At 34.2% G+C, this 13,756-nt stretch overlaps 1 protein-coding gene across 2 annotated transcripts in view; it reads left to right on the forward strand.

The window, feature by feature from the left end:
* Window positions 1-12,187, forward strand: part of YES1 (YES proto-oncogene 1, Src family tyrosine kinase) — a 74,579-nt gene extending 62,392 nt beyond the window's left edge. For both annotated transcript variants that reach the window (XM_037031477.1, XM_037031485.1), the window contains exons 9-12: window positions 4,217-4,293; window positions 5,148-5,301; window positions 8,074-8,205; window positions 9,237-12,187. In XM_037031477.1, the coding sequence (XP_036887372.1) occupies window positions 4,217-4,293; window positions 5,148-5,301; window positions 8,074-8,205; window positions 9,237-9,445 (572 nt within the window). In that variant the 3' untranslated portion in view covers window positions 9,446-12,187. The remainder of the gene's footprint in view (window positions 1-4,216; window positions 4,294-5,147; window positions 5,302-8,073; window positions 8,206-9,236) is intronic.
* The last annotated feature ends 1,569 nt before the right edge of the window (window positions 12,188-13,756 follow it).

Raw genomic sequence — 13,756 nt, forward strand, 5'->3', positions numbered from 1 at the left:
GGAAGAGATCACATATGCTGGAATAAATTAAGAAAACATAGTACAAAAGACAAGTCTTGAACTGTCATTTAAGGTTATGAAGGATATGGGTGTGTAAAGGGAAGAGCTAAGAGGACTAAGGAAATGGGAAACAACCATAGCTAGAAGAAAGACAGAAGTAGTGGAAGAAACTAGTTGGGAATAAGGCTTAGAGGTGTTTTAATGAGACAAGCTAAAGGATTACTTCTAATTGATTTCACTATTATTTATTGATTCACTGCCAGGCTCCTAATGAGCTTCCGAGGGTACTTGAACTTCCTTTGAAGTTGTGTGTCAGTTTTTTCATACTTATGTGTGTTTTTCTGGAAATAGTTCATAGTTTTCATCAGATTCTCCAATAACTTATAAACCAAAAAAAGTTAAGGACCACTGATAAGATCCAAAATGTTGTGTGATAAATGGATATAAGAAACATTCGAAGAGGGGTGGGGGTTTTTTTGTGATTGGGTAAAAATTGGAGAAGAATTATCAAAATGATACAATTTCTAATCCCAGATTTCTTTTTTAAATATATTTATACATCACATGTAGAAAGCTTCCTTTATAAGATTTTATGTATTCTTTTTTAGGGAAAGGGAAGGGAGAGAGAAGGAAAGGGAGAGAAACATCGTTATAGGTGGGGGAGATACATCAATTGGTTGCCTCTCACATGCTCCCAACCAAGGACCTGGCCCACAGCCCAGGCATGTGCTCTGACTAGGATTCGAACCAGCCATCTTTTGGTTCGCAGGCCAGCACTCAGTCCACTGAGCCACACCAACCAGGGCAATCCCTGGATTTCTATGCTCTTTTGCATTATTTTAGCACTTATCTGTTGTTACACCAAATTATGTTCCACTTCAGTGTATTGATCAGAGAATTGTATTTTCTGCTTCTTTTTATGTACTCTGCATTATCATGTATTTATATGACATCAGTCTGTCCTGCAGGCTAAGGAAAAGAAGCATCCCTTCCTTTGTTTAAGGACAGGTCCTTTACTGCATCCTTGATGCTTCTTGATTTTTAACTTACTTTAAAAAACAAAACCCTCCCTTTATCCCTAACATCTGCTTTTTACCTACTACTCTACTTTCTTTTTTGCTTCCCTTCACAGCCAAGGTTTTTTTTAAAGATTTTATTTATTTATCTTCAGAGGGTAAGGGAAGGAGAGAGGGAGAGAAATATCAATGCACGGTTGCCTCTTGTGTGTCCCCTACTGGGAACTGGCCTGCAACCCAGGCATGTGCCCTGACTGGGAATCAAACCATGATCTTTTGGTTCGCAGGCCCGCGCTCAACCCATTGAGCTACACCAGCCAGGGCACAGTCAAGATTTTTTATAGAACAGACAGTACTCCCAGTCTCTACTTCTTAACCAGTCATCTACTCTTTCTAAAGCTAGTCTAGATTAATTAATGTCAACAGTTTTCGTAGTATTTTTTTTAAATTATGGAGTGTTTCAAACATATAAAGAATACTGTATAACACCCAGGTCCCTAGCCATCCATATTTAATGAATGTCTACATTTTTCCATATTTGCTTCAGATCTTTCTACTAAGGAAAAATCGTATTAATGATCTAATGGAATCCTTGTTTTTAACCCTCCTTGAGACCTGTTCTCCTCTTAGCCCTTCTTTTTAGCCCCTTCAGATACGTTTCCCTTCAAGGGTAGCCTTGTTTTTAAAATTGGTGCTTACCTTTCCCATCTGTGTTATCCATGTTGATATATGGGGGTTGCCAAAATATCTGTAGGGTTTTCCCATAAAATGACATTTTTCATTTTCACCAATAACTTTATTAATTTGGATATTTTGAATATGTTGGCTATCTAGTGTGGTATAACGTTGATTGTTCTCAATTAATGTCTCGATTTGATCCCTATCAATTTCACCTGGTCTACCTGACCAGGGAGCATTGTCCAGTGAGAAATTTCCAACATGAAACTTTGCAAACTACTTAACACATTTGATCAGTCACAGCACCTTCTCCATATACTGTACAAATCGTTTTTGTGCTTCAGTTGCACATCTACCTTTCTTGAAATAATAAAACATAATAGGCTGAAGATATTGGGTATTTTCTTCCACCTTTTAATATTAAAATGGCTACACAAAAAAATTCACCAATTTTGATGTTATTTTTTAAGTGTACACTGTCACAATACAATCTAACAAAATTGTTTTAAATGAAGTTCAAGACAACAAAGTGCTACTAGAACCATATTATGGAAAAAAACAAATGAGCTTTTTTGCCCAACTCAATAAATACTCTTACTAATATATTAACCTACTGACAGTTTTTTAATGTTTTAACTTACATCAATCAATGCAGCTTTATTTTTATTCACCATACGTTCTTGAGATTTATTCATGTGGATAAGGGAAAATCCAGTTTGTATACTTGTAACTGTTGTATAAGATTCTCTATGAGTATACCATTGTTTCTTCATTCCTTTCCCAGTGAACATTTATTAGGCTGCTTTTAGTTTGTCACTGGTATATACAATGCTGCAGGGAATATCCTTGTACTTGCTCCTTTTGCCCATGCAAAGCCTGTAATGTCACCTGGAAACTTGTTAGAAACACAATCTTCGCTTTCCTACCCCCTATGTAATAGTCCACTGACTGCTGTTCATCCCGTTTATTAAATCTCTCTAATAACTTTTTCCTTCTTGTCATTTTCACTTTCTTTGTTAGATTTTAACATAATAGTCTATGCTAGACTGTTGCAGGAAACACAAACTTATTCCTTTTATGCATTTTGGCCCAATTTCATTCTTCATATTACTATTGGAGATACTGCTTTTTCAACATAAATCTGATCTTATTGCTTCTCAGCATAAAATTTTATATAAAAAGGGTAAAGTCCATTTATGCTTTGCCTTCTGTGTAACTTTTATAATATCTACTGAGCACTGTTGTTTGCTATAATGTATATACTACTGTATATGTATGTATTACAATATGTGTATATACACATATATATACTGATGTATATATATTATAGATATATATACTATACGTTCATACTAGATCAAATCTTTTCAAGGGCAGGAACCATGACGTACCTTTGTACCATTTTACAGTGCTTCACATGTAGGTCCTCAGTAAATATTTGAGTGGGCAGATACATGGACAAACACAGTAACATGTTCTCTTTCTTTTATTTTACTTTCATTTTGAAATACTTTTAAACTTTTAGAAAAGTTACAAAAATAATATAAAGAATTCCTGTATGTATTTCAGCCAGATTTGTCAGTTGTTAACTAGATATATTATCACTATATAAAATATAAGGGTTTTCTTCTGAAACATTTTAGAGTACATTGCAGACATTAAGCTCCTTTACCTTTAAATATATCAGTATTTGTTTCCTACAGACAACATTATTTTACATAACCACAGTATAATGATCAAATTCAGGAACTATAACATGAATATAATTTTGTTATCTAATACCAGTCCATTTTCTGATTTCACCAGTCATTCCAATGATTATAGCAATATTTTAGCAATATAGAGCAATATTGCTAATTATAGCAATATTTTCCTGATCCAGTAATTTGGTCTACTTTAATCTGGAGAAGTCCCTCAGCCTTTCTTGTTTTTCATAATATCGTTATTTTTTAAGACTACTTTACCATTTTTTTAATAAAATGTGTCTGAATTTGGGTTTATCTGATATTTTCTCCTGATTCAAGTGAGGTACATGGCAAATTTGTAACCAGTAATATAGGAATAGCAACTAGATGTTTCCTTTCTAGTCTTTTTCTCTGTTGTCATTCATAGTACTTTGCTTTTCTCTGAAACCTGCTAAAATTGAGTAGAGTTAGCTGGGTTTAGTTTTAAGTAACCCAAGATATTCACCGTTATCTTAACTCTTGATTCAGATTGTCTTAAAAATATGTAAGAATCTGATACTACCTTTTGAATCAAAATTGGAATTGTTGATCTTGATCAAAGTGAGGAATGAATAAATGCCTCTAATCTGGTAAAATTACCGCATTTTCCCCTTTTTTTGGATGTTATCAAGAGAAGTTCATAAAATTTCAGTTTAGGGACCTCTTCTAGAATCTTAAAGATAGTTATTCAGGAATTCCAAAGCTGTAAAAAATTGTTAAAAAATGAAAAGGTGAAGTTTTATATCATCATGTGATTTATTTGCGTATTTCCCATGAATGTTTTGCTGTTTCTTGTAGGGAGCTTACTAGACTTCCTGAAGGAGGGAGATGGGAAGTATTTGAAGCTCCCACAGTTGGTTGATATGGCTGCTCAGGTACTTGTACATCTATACATGTATCATCAGTTTGAATTAAAAGTGTGCATTCAAAATGAAAAATAATTTAGTAGAATACTACTGTTTATATAATGAAATCATGGAATTTTGGAGTTGGAAGAGACATAATCCAGTCTGATCTCCTTGTTATAGTTAATGTAGTATCTGAAAACTAGAGGTATCTGAAATTCAGGTAACATTAGTATTAGAACCAGGTATGTGACTACCATTAAACTGCTGTCCTGAATCACATGGCCTTTCAGAAACATACTACATCCACAAACATAAAGTCTATATGTATTTATATTTTAACAGGTAAATTTTAAGACAGTGAATGATTGCTATTCCAAAGGAAATAGTAGTTTTGGAAATCTAAAGTATATGATGAAATATAGAGAAATTTTATACTAAGAAACTGTACGTGTGAGACTTTAGCATATGCCAAGCCTAGTCCACACTCCTGAATTCGGGGCATATAGACACTTCATAGTAGAGGCTGGCAAACTGTTTTTGTAAAACACCAGAAATTTAGGTTTTGTGGACTACATATGTTTCTCTTCCCCTCATGTTATTTCCTGTCCCATGTCAGTTCCCTTCCCCCAACTGACACCTGGGAGTGAGGCTGAGGACATCTTAATATTTCCTGGACACCCTGAGCTCTGGACCCCATCCCAAATCTCTTTCTGGGGCCTCCCTCTTGGCTGCGCCCTGTTACAGGCCCACGCCCTGCAGAACAGTCTCCTACATGTAACCATTATCTTTTAGAGATATAGGAGTTTTCCGTGATCTTCTTAACATAAACCAAAATTGTTTTCTCTCTCCTTCCCTTTGTATATGTCTTGTTTTCCCCCAAGATTGCTGATGGTATGGCATATATTGAAAGAATGAACTATATTCACCGAGATCTTCGAGCTGCTAATATTCTTGTAGGAGAAAATCTTGTGTGCAAAATAGCAGATTTTGGTTTAGCAAGGTTAATTGAAGACAATGAATATACGGCAAGACAAGGTAAAATTACTATATTTTTAATAGGATTTATTGGGGTGACATTGGTTAATAAAATTATATAGGCTTCAGGGGTACAGTTCTGAAATACATCATCTGTGTACTGTATTGTGTGTTCACCACTCCCAAGTCACGTTTCCTAAAATTACTATTATTTAAAATAGTTTTTTCTCTTTGCCCCCCTGGTAGGAGCTACCCTAGTCCCTCTCCACGTGTGGGAACACTCAAGCCTGATGCATCCAGTAATAATTTTTAGATTCCCAGAAAACATGAGGAATTCTTCAACCTCATGCTTCATTTTTGGATATTTAGGGAAACATTTTGGGGATGGCAGACTACTACTAGTCACCATCTATAGTTCCCAAGTTTAACCCAAATAATGTCTTGGTTATGCAACTTCTTCCCAGCTCTGTACTCACTGTAGAACCAACTGCCATCAAGCATCTCAGTGTTCAGGCAGTAATGGTGGGAGGCTGCCAGGCAGGCTAAAATTATTTTTTAATAAATGCTTGTGACCTAACATTCAGCAGATGTTCTTAGTTACCATTCTTTTGAACATACAGGGTTTTACAGAATAAGAATAGCTCTAGATCCCTCAGGCACACCCAACATTGGTTTTAATCGTAAAATTATATACAGTGCATGATACCACGGCTTTCTGGTAATTATTTCCCTGAGGAAGAACTTGACTGGGTATTCTTTGCATTGTAAATATAGCTCCCTTTACACTGTCTTTACACTTCTTTTGGCAAACAAATGAACATTTTTAAACTCCTTTTGTAACAACCTCAAACTATCCAGACTTTACTATACCAAGGATCAGAAAAGGTCTATTTGAAGCTAATATATTAAATAACATATAATTTTTTAAAGGTTTTGGAAACCACTTCTATGCCAGATTTACAGTAAGTGTTTATTGTATATAACATTGTGATAAAAAGCATTTGAAAATTAACACTGTAAAAGGGTGAGGAAAGGAAGCTTGTGGAAGTTAACATAGGTCAATTTTTCTCTTTGACATCTGCCTCTCTAAACTCTCATTCAATATACACTTAATGAACACACATATAATAATGTGCATATGGAAAGAGTATGGGTTTTTTAATTCTAATTCCATCTCTTACTAGCCCAGAGATTTCAAACAAGTTACTAAACCTTTTTGACTGAGCCTCAGTCTCCTCACTTATAAAGATTAGATGGTAATGTTTACATTTCAAGGTTGTTGTGAAGCTTTAATGAAGTAATAGATGATAGTGCCTGGCATTATCTAACATAGCAGGTGATCAGTAAGTACTAGAGCTTATGTTTTAATGGGGAAGGTAGACCTATATATAAATAACTATAAAGCAAACATTCCATAATTTAATGTCAAAAGACTACATGGACAACACTTTGGGAAAGCAGAGAGAACCAGAAAGACATCACAGAGGGGATGGCTTGAGAGCAGAGACTCGCAGAGTTTAAGTTAGGCAGAGAATAAGTAAAGTAAGGTCCAGTGCCCATCACCACAGAGGTTGTTCATTCTGCATGAAACCTTCAGTGATGCTTCATACCTACAACAAAAGATGCCTTGTCGTTCACAATAATTTCAGAATAAAGGACGTGCCTATAAATTAACAATTTTGGCCTTTTTGAATTGATGTATAATCTTTTTTTCCATCAAACTGCGACCTTTTGCCAATGAATACATTGGTACATAAACTATAGGGAGCTATTGTCTTAAACCACAGGTTCTCAACTGGTGAGTTTTGCTCGTAGGGAATATTTGGCAGTGTCACTATCTTGAGACATTTTGGGGTTGTAACAACTGGGAAGTTGCTATTGGCATCTAGTGGGTGGAGGCCAGGCATGCTGCAAAACACCCTACAATGTAGAAGGTAGGCCCCACCGAAGGATTATCCAGCCCGAAATGCCAGTAGTGCCAGTTTGAGAAACTTCCTTCAGCACAGTGCTTTCTTTTTGGCCTCCATACCTCTATGCAGGTCCCTCCACTAGAGTATCTTCCTGTTCCTTTGTAATCTTTACCTATAAAATTCGAACCATTTTTTAAAATTTAACTTAGTTGCCCCCTTTCTAATTAAACCTTTTGTGATTGTGCTAGTGAAAATTGATCTTCTGTTTGACATCTAAAGAACTGTGTTACAGTACTATATACATGCATACAGAAATAACCTGAAGTATGTAAGACTCCTAATGTTGCCACTGTAAGTATAAAAGCTGCAGAAAGTCTGTGTTTTTCTTTTCCATAACAATTATCATAATGCCTTGTGCATAAAAAACATACAATAAAAATTTGAGTAAATTAATATAGGCTTCTAAAAATGATAGTACAATAAAATTTTCCAGAGAAATATAAAAATTAAAAAGAGATCGTGGTTGAAAACCAATAGACAGTAGAACCCAACAGAATATGCCCTCTTCAACCAGTGGTTAGCTATAACTAGGTGATAGACTCACTTAGAAGTTATAGGTCCTATAATACATGTTTTTTGATTGCTTCTTATTGGAGTTTCTGCGTCCATTTTCCAGAACAGTATTTGTACCCACCAACAGTACTCCTTTTATGTCATTGAATATCTTATCAGGAAGAAATGTGACTTATTTTTATCAATTTTAAATATTAAAAATGTTTCCTGTGTATCTTGTACTTTTGAAGAATTTAACACTGATGACACATACAATGAGAATATTGCCAGAAAATTAACCCTTTTTATGCCATATTTATACAAATAGATTTTTTAAAACAATTAAGCAAAATTGTCAATACTGTTTTAGGTGCAAAATTTCCAATCAAATGGACAGCTCCTGAGGCTGCACTATATGGTCGATTTACAATAAAGTCTGATGTATGGTCCTTTGGAATTCTACAGACAGAACTGGTAACAAAGGGCAGGGTGCCGTATCCAGGTAAGCTTGCGTTTTATTAGCTCTTGGTTATCCCATTAATGACTTTAGTTGGAATTTATTAGGATCAGAAATGTAATGCAGAGGCCTTTTCTCCTCTTTGTCTTTCTCTTTTCTTCCCTCCCTTCCTCTCTTTGTTTTGGCATTGGATGGACAGCAAACTGATAGGGCAAGCATGAAGTGTGCCCCACATTCAGCTAAACTTTCTCCCTTAGGGTATTTTCCAAAAGGACTATTTACCTCTACTATTCTCTCAGGTAATAAATATATCTTCAGTGTTTTGGGTCATCTTTCCCACACCCATAACCCCCTCTTCCAGGCCCTGTCTTACAAGTTGTGATAACACAGGGTGAGCTGTAGATGAGGGTTGGGGGGATTACAAAGGAATACAGTAAAGGAACTTTGTGATAACTGGAAGCTTCAAGGTCAAACAGGTGATACTAGATAAAATGTTTCAGGAAAGTGACTTGATTTAAAGTCACAGTAAGTATATTTGACAAAACCAGGACTATACCTCTTTCTTCTGAATTCCTATCTGAAAGTTCTTTCAGACACTATCTTGCCACTTTTCCTCATTAGCCCAAGTTTGGTAAAGAATAATTGTTAATATCAGAAGTTTTTCAAGTAGCACCCTAAATTTTCATTAATCAATTGGGATTGGCTTTTGAAGGCCTTTAGTGTTGAAAGTAAGGTTTTCAGTGGAACGAAAAAAAAGTAGATATTGTGAAACAGTCCAGCATTTTCTAAGCTTTTCTTGGTATAATTTGACATTGAAATTTTATTTCTTTGTTAAAATAATAGTTTCACTAAGTAAACTTAATATACTTTGAATCAGTTTGTGGTTAGAGAATTTATTCTTTTTTTCCCTAGTTTTATTGAAAAATGATGACATACATCACTGTATAAATTTAAGGCATACAGCATGATGGTTTGAACTATATATATTGTGGAATGATTACCACAGTTGGTTCATTGTATTAGTGGTGTTTGGCATCATTGTTTTTTAATGTTTAATGTTTTTTTTAATGTGTTAGGTATGGTAAACCGTGAAGTACTGGAACAGGTGGAACGAGGATATAGGATGCCTTGTCCTCAGGGCTGTCCAGAATCCCTACATGAATTAATGAATCTTTGTTGGAAGAAGGACCCTGATGAAAGACCAACATTCGAATATATCCAGTCCTTCTTGGAAGACTACTTCACTGCTACAGAGCCACAATACCAACCAGGAGAAAATTTATAATCCAAGTGGCCTAATATTTTATATGCACAAACCTGCCAAAATATAAAGAACTTGTATAGACTTCCTCACTTATATGTACAGGAATCAAAAGAAGGAGCTCCTGTTCACTCTGCATGTTTTTAATGGTAAACTGGAATTCCAGATATGGTTGCACAAAACCACTTTTTTGTTGTTGTTCCAACTGTTAAACTCTAAAGTACCAATGATGAATTTTCCAACTTATTTCAGGGTCCAGAGAAAGTATAACTAAGATATCGATGATAGTGAGTGTGATAGCATGACAATGAAGAGCAACAAAGCTACTGTTCACAAGTCACTTCCTTTATTTTATTCCCCAAAGTCAGAATTGTTAAGAGAAAATTGTTTATTGTTATAGACAAAACTTGGAAAGAATGCAGTTATATCATAATGACTTCTAAAATCAAGGAACTTCATGGGACCAAATGATTCCATTCCATTTTAAACTTTTTCTTGCATTCATTTTCTCAAAAGTTTTTTCTAAGTTGAAGTTATGTGCAGTTTTAATATATGGCTCCCTTTCATGGAAATGAGCAAGATTTTTAGAAGAAAAAAGGAATATAAACAACACCTAAACCTTGATTAAAGGTTACCTAACAGCAGTGGGATTTGAAAGTATAATGCACTATGTTAATATTCAAACTCGTGGAACTGCCAAGTAGAACTTTTACACTTTATTTTCTGAAAAGCTCAGTTTAGAATAATGAAGGTAACTAGAAAGCAAGTTAATCTTTTGTAAGTGTGCATTGATTTTTTTAAAGGCAAAATATAATTGAAATTATACTATCTAGTCCAAGGGGAAATCTTTTAATCTGTAGAATAGCATGAAAAAAATAAGTCCCAACATTTAAATAGGTATTGTGAGATATTGCTAAATATGTATTTATGGTGATGGGTGCCACAAATGTAAAATATCACTAGATCAGGGACTTGAATGCACTTTTGCTTTTACTGCATATAGACTAACAGAGGAAAATGTATTTAAAAGAAATATGAGAAAAGAAAAATGTGAAAGTTATAGGTAGAAGAGATGGAATGTTATGTTTAATGTTGATTTATGGAGTGACAAAATGGCTTTGCTGGCACTCAAAGCTTCTCACTTATCTATTTTTTGAAATTTTAAGAATTACAAGATATGATTATAAGACTAATCTAACCGTAAACAGTAAGTGACTGGTACAGCCTCAAAATAACTAAGTTAAGGCTTCCCACTAATTTCAATGATACAGCTTTTATGCAAAATATTTTTTTAAATCCAGTTTTCAAATTTGTGTTTGAATCTGCATTCACTTTTTAAATATACTTAATAGTGTTGCATTTTTTCTCTTAGAATTAGTTGATTTATAGAGAAAAGCTTATTCAGAATAATAACAGTGGTGAAAAGGGGGGACAGTTTTTGCCCATTTAAAATACACAAGTAAAACATATAAAATAAGACTGATTTTTATGATTAACAGAAATTGCAAAAGATGAATTTGAATAGCAGGATTACTAGCTTAAGGATCTAGCAAGGAACTGAATCTGACAAATAAAAGTCTGGTATTTATGTTTTAAAGTACTCTTATAGTTACACTCTACATAAAGCAATACATTTGGTCCCCACATTTTAGGAATATAATTTTTAACTACCATCACTTACCTGATCATTAAGTTTAACATCCTGTGCTATGTATGGTATCTGTGTTGAAATTCAGACCATTTTAAAATGTGACAGTTGAACTTCATGCAAATTGGCAATAGTTCTGGTACTAAAAATTGTAATGGTTTCATATGTTTACGTAACCTGCTTAGTATTGAATCCCTCTCCAAGAGGATCATCCTATGAAAACTGCCCTTAATGTCTGCATCCTGTGACATCAGATTTTTAAAGGGCTTCATGTGAACTATGGTTTAGTTTTTCTAGCATTAAAAACTATAAGAAAATGATATGTTTATGTACTAATTCTGTTCAGAAAAATAAGCCAAGAAAAGTTGTATTCATTAGGTTTTTATTAGGTTTTAACTGAATGGAGTTGTTCCTTATAACATCAGTTGTATAGTAAGGAAATAACACTAACTCAGTGTGTATTCAATTTAAATGGTTATGTATTTTTAAATTGCCAAGAAAAATAAATAGCTTTGTACATTTGAAGATTTTTTTCAACACCTTTTCATCTTCAATATCTTAATGTGGAACCTGACCCTTACCAAAAAGAAAAAAAGTTGGTAAAACAACCTTTTAGCACACTTTTTAAAATGAATAATGGTAGCCTAAAACTTAATATTTTTATAAAGTATTATAATACTGTTTTGTGGGTAATGGAAATAAATTCTCATTGAATGTGCTCATTTATTTGTTTTGCCACTGTTCATACTTTCTCACCAGATTTTTTTTAATAGGTATTTAAAGCAAAGTATATTCTGACTTTTTTTTTCAACTCTTTAGCAGAATTAAGTCAATTCTTTACTAAATTCAGAACATTATTGAGCTCATTCTATGTGCTTAGTTTTCCATATCAGGCGAGTGACTTTTTTTTTTTTTTTAAGTTAAACCAGCAACTACAGATGATATACAGAGAAACTGAAGTGATTTAAGCTATTCATGGAGAATCTGTGTTGAAGGATATAAATTAGAAAAACAACTTTTGATCATAAAGAATTTAATTTTTTTAATGAAAACATATGAGCCTTATTTCTGTGTGTTTTAATTTCTATATGTATAATAAAGTTATACTAAATTATGAATGGGCAATCAAAGGCATTTGTTATTTTCAATAAGGTGTTAATAAATACTACCTTTTATTATTATCTAAAGTCATTAGCTTTGGTTTCCCTAATGATTTCAGGAGAGTAACATTTAATTAAAGACATAATTTAGTAGACATTTATTAAATTTTTATAGTATAGTAGTAGCCCCTTGATATTTTCCTAGCTTGCTAGTTACCTTTTAGTTTTGCAAATAATTTTTTGACATTTCAGTTGTACATCTGTATGTTGTCTTTTTTTATGCTTAGAAAGTCTTTTGCATCCCAAGATTAAATACTTATCTCGTTAAATTTTATGCTTTTCTTTTTTTATTAATATATTTTATTGATTATGCTACAGTTGTCCCATTTTCCCCCTTTATTCCCCTCCACCCTGCACATCCCCTCCCATCCATATTACCCCTTCCTTTAGTTCATGTCCATGTGTCATACTTATAAGTTCTTTAGCTTCTACATTTCCCATACTATTCTTACCCTCCCCCTGTCTATTTTCTACCTACCATCTATGCTAATTATTCTCTGTACCTTTTCCCCTTCTCCTCCCCTGTTGCTAACCCTCCATGTGATCTCCATTTCTGTGGTTCTGTGCCTGTTCTAGTTATTTGCTTAGTTTGTTTTTGTTTTAGGTGTAGTGATTAATAATTGTGAGTTTGCTGTCATTTTACTGTGCATGTTTTCTATCTTTTTTTTCTTAGATAAGGCCCTTTAACATTTCATGTAATAAGGGCTTGGTGATGATGAACTCCTTTAGTAACTTGACCTTATCTGAGAAGCACTTTATCTGCCCTTCCATTCTAAATGAAAGCTTTGCTGGATAGAGCAATCTTGGATGTAGGTCCTTACCTTTCATGCCTTGGAATACTTCTTTCCAGCCCTTTCTTGCCTGGAAAGTCTCTTTTGGGAAATCAGCTGACAGTCTGATGGGAACCCCTTTGTAGGTAACTGTCTCCTTATCTCTTGCTACTTCTAGGATTCTCTCCTTCATTTTAATATTGGATAATGTAAGTATGATGTGCCTTGGTGTGTTCCTTCTTGGGTCCACCTTCTTTGGGACTCTGAGCTTCCTGGACTTCCTGGAAGTCTATTTCCTTTGCCAGATTGGGGGAAGTTCTCCTTTATTATTTGTTCAAATAAGTTTTCCATTTGTTGTTCTTCCTCTTCCCCTTCTGGTACCCCTATAATTCGGATGTTGGAATGTTTAAAGATGTCCTGGAGGTTCCTAAGCCTCTCCTCAGTTTTTTTTGAATTCTTATTTCTTCCTTCTTTTCTGATTGGATGTTTCTTTCTTCCTTCTGGTCCACTCCATTGATTTGAGTCCCAATTTTCTTTCCATCACTGTTGGTTCCCTGTACATTTTCCTTTATTTCACTTAGCATAGCCTTCATTTTTTCACCTAATTTGCAACCAAATTCAGCCAGTATCTGTGAGCATACCAGTGTTTTGAACTGTGCATCTGATAGGTTGGTTATTTCTTCCTCGCTTAGTTGTATTTGCTGTGGAGCTTTGGTTTGTTCTTCTGTTTGGACCATTTATTGTTTTGGTCTTGTGA

Source organism: Sturnira hondurensis, unplaced genomic scaffold, assembly GCF_014824575.4.
Source record: "Sturnira hondurensis isolate 20B ecotype Veracruz unplaced genomic scaffold, ASM1482457v3 Scaffold0001872, whole genome shotgun sequence".
NCBI classification, from domain to species: Eukaryota; Metazoa; Chordata; class Mammalia; order Chiroptera; family Phyllostomidae; genus Sturnira; species Sturnira hondurensis.